General features: G+C 45.4%; 1 protein-coding gene across 1 annotated transcript in view; it reads right to left on the bottom strand.

Moving 5' to 3' along the window:
• The window catches only part of LOC104967171 (myosin-10-like), a 10003-nt gene extending 8882 nt beyond the window's left edge, over positions 1-1121 (bottom strand). The window contains exon 1 of the mRNA XM_010796587.1: positions 1092-1121. Within this exon, the coding sequence (XP_010794889.1) occupies positions 1092-1121 (30 nt within the window). The remainder of the gene's footprint in view (positions 1-1091) is intronic.
• Between the last annotated feature and the right edge of the window lie 640 nt (positions 1122-1761).

Here is a 1761-nt window from a genome sequence, read left to right as displayed (position 1 = left end):
ACTCACACTTTCTTACTATCGTCGTACCAGTTTCCATCGAACGTGAGCCTCGCTCATTTAATTATTACATATTCCGATTGATCTGTCAATCCGACCAAATGCAAGCGGTCGTAGGAACCAGGAGCTGCTGCCGCTAGTCTGCATGGCGGCAACCCCACCCACACACCACACAAAACCACACAACACACTACACACACACCCCACACACCCCACACACACACCCACACACACACACACACACACCACACATCACCCACAAATAAAAAATCACATGCACACGTGGTGTACATAAATAACATACCACATCTTACATGGCACCTTATTTCCGCTAACAACTAATGTAACATTTTAATAATCTTGTAGAGTGTAATGCTCAGTTTTCAGGGTTGTGCTTGATCTAACATGTATATACAACGGTCCAATAAGCATATACAGAAAAAGAAAAATATAGCAAAGGCAAATAGATTCGCTCTTAGTCGTAAAAACATTTAGTATTGTGAGAATAGTCTCAGTAACTCTCTCGTCAGCTAAATGAACGTTGGTACGCTAAGGCGAGCATTTGGGCTATGTTTTGCGCATTAATGTAAAGTTCTCTTATCTATGTGTTTCATCAGGAACGCAGTGAAGCAAGAAACACAGATGTACTCCTGTGAGTCACAGTCCTCCGTACCACAACATACTCAACATACAGTACATCGTAGCTTTAGCGGGAGATATTAGAACTTTTTGGATGGCTGACTGGTTACAAATATGCGAGCCAACCTTAATGTACTCCTATGGGAACTCCTTGTCTCCGATAATGTCGTCCAAGAAATGACTCTGATCTGCAGTTTTGCCGCTAGACTCTGTCGGTTAACACAAGCAAAGAGATTTTAACGTTTTGTTCTCCAACATGGGAGATTCATTCCTGCTAAAGCAACTGTCTACTGAGTATCATCGACAGTTTGCGTTCTGGCAACACAGCAATCACTATTTCTTCACATACACCAAACATATCCGAATTGAGAAATCCCCGCTTGCCTGTCTCGTCAACATTTTCGTTCATTGCGATACTAACTTCCTGTTTGGCACGGCAATACGTCATCACCTACGCAGTTGGTGTTCACGAATACGGCTAACATCGCTAATTAATCAAGATGCCTTTTGTAGTGTTGATGAACAGCTCTGTTACGGCGCCATTTCGCTCCATCTACCGAATGAACGAGATCACGGGGACCGAAAGAACGAGATCGCGGGTACAAGCGGCCGAGATGGGTTTCTCCGCAGGGTGGCTGGTGTCTCCCTTAGGGATAAGGTGAGAAGTTCGGTCATCCGGGAGGGACTCGGAGTTGAACCGCTCCTCCTTCGCGTCGAAAGGAGCCAGTTGAGGTGGTTCGGGCACCTAGTTAGGATGCCACCTCGGCGCCTCCCTAGGGAGGTGTTCCAGGCATGTCCAGCTGGGAAGAGACCAAGGGGTAGACCTAGAACCAGATGGAGGGATTATATCTCTTCGCTGGCCTGGGAGCGCCTTGGGATCCCCCAGTCAGAGCTGGTTGATGTGGCCAGGGAGAAGAAAGTTTGGGGCTCTCTGCTGGAACTGCTACCTCCGCGACCCGACCACGGATAAGCGGGAGAAGATGGATGGATGGATGGATGGGAAATTATTTTGTTACAGGACCAGTGTGCTCAACATTACAATACAAATACTTACAAAGTGGAAAAGAGTTAACAATTAAAGATAAATTGAAAATGAAAAATAGTATATCAAATATATACAATATA

The sequence above is a fragment of the Notothenia coriiceps genome, unplaced genomic scaffold (genome assembly GCF_000735185.1).
Source record: "Notothenia coriiceps isolate Sejong01 unplaced genomic scaffold, NC01 NC01_scaffold00037250, whole genome shotgun sequence".
NCBI classification, from domain to species: Eukaryota; Metazoa; Chordata; class Actinopteri; order Perciformes; family Nototheniidae; genus Notothenia; species Notothenia coriiceps.
This window is presented reverse-complemented; position numbering and strand designations above follow the sequence as displayed.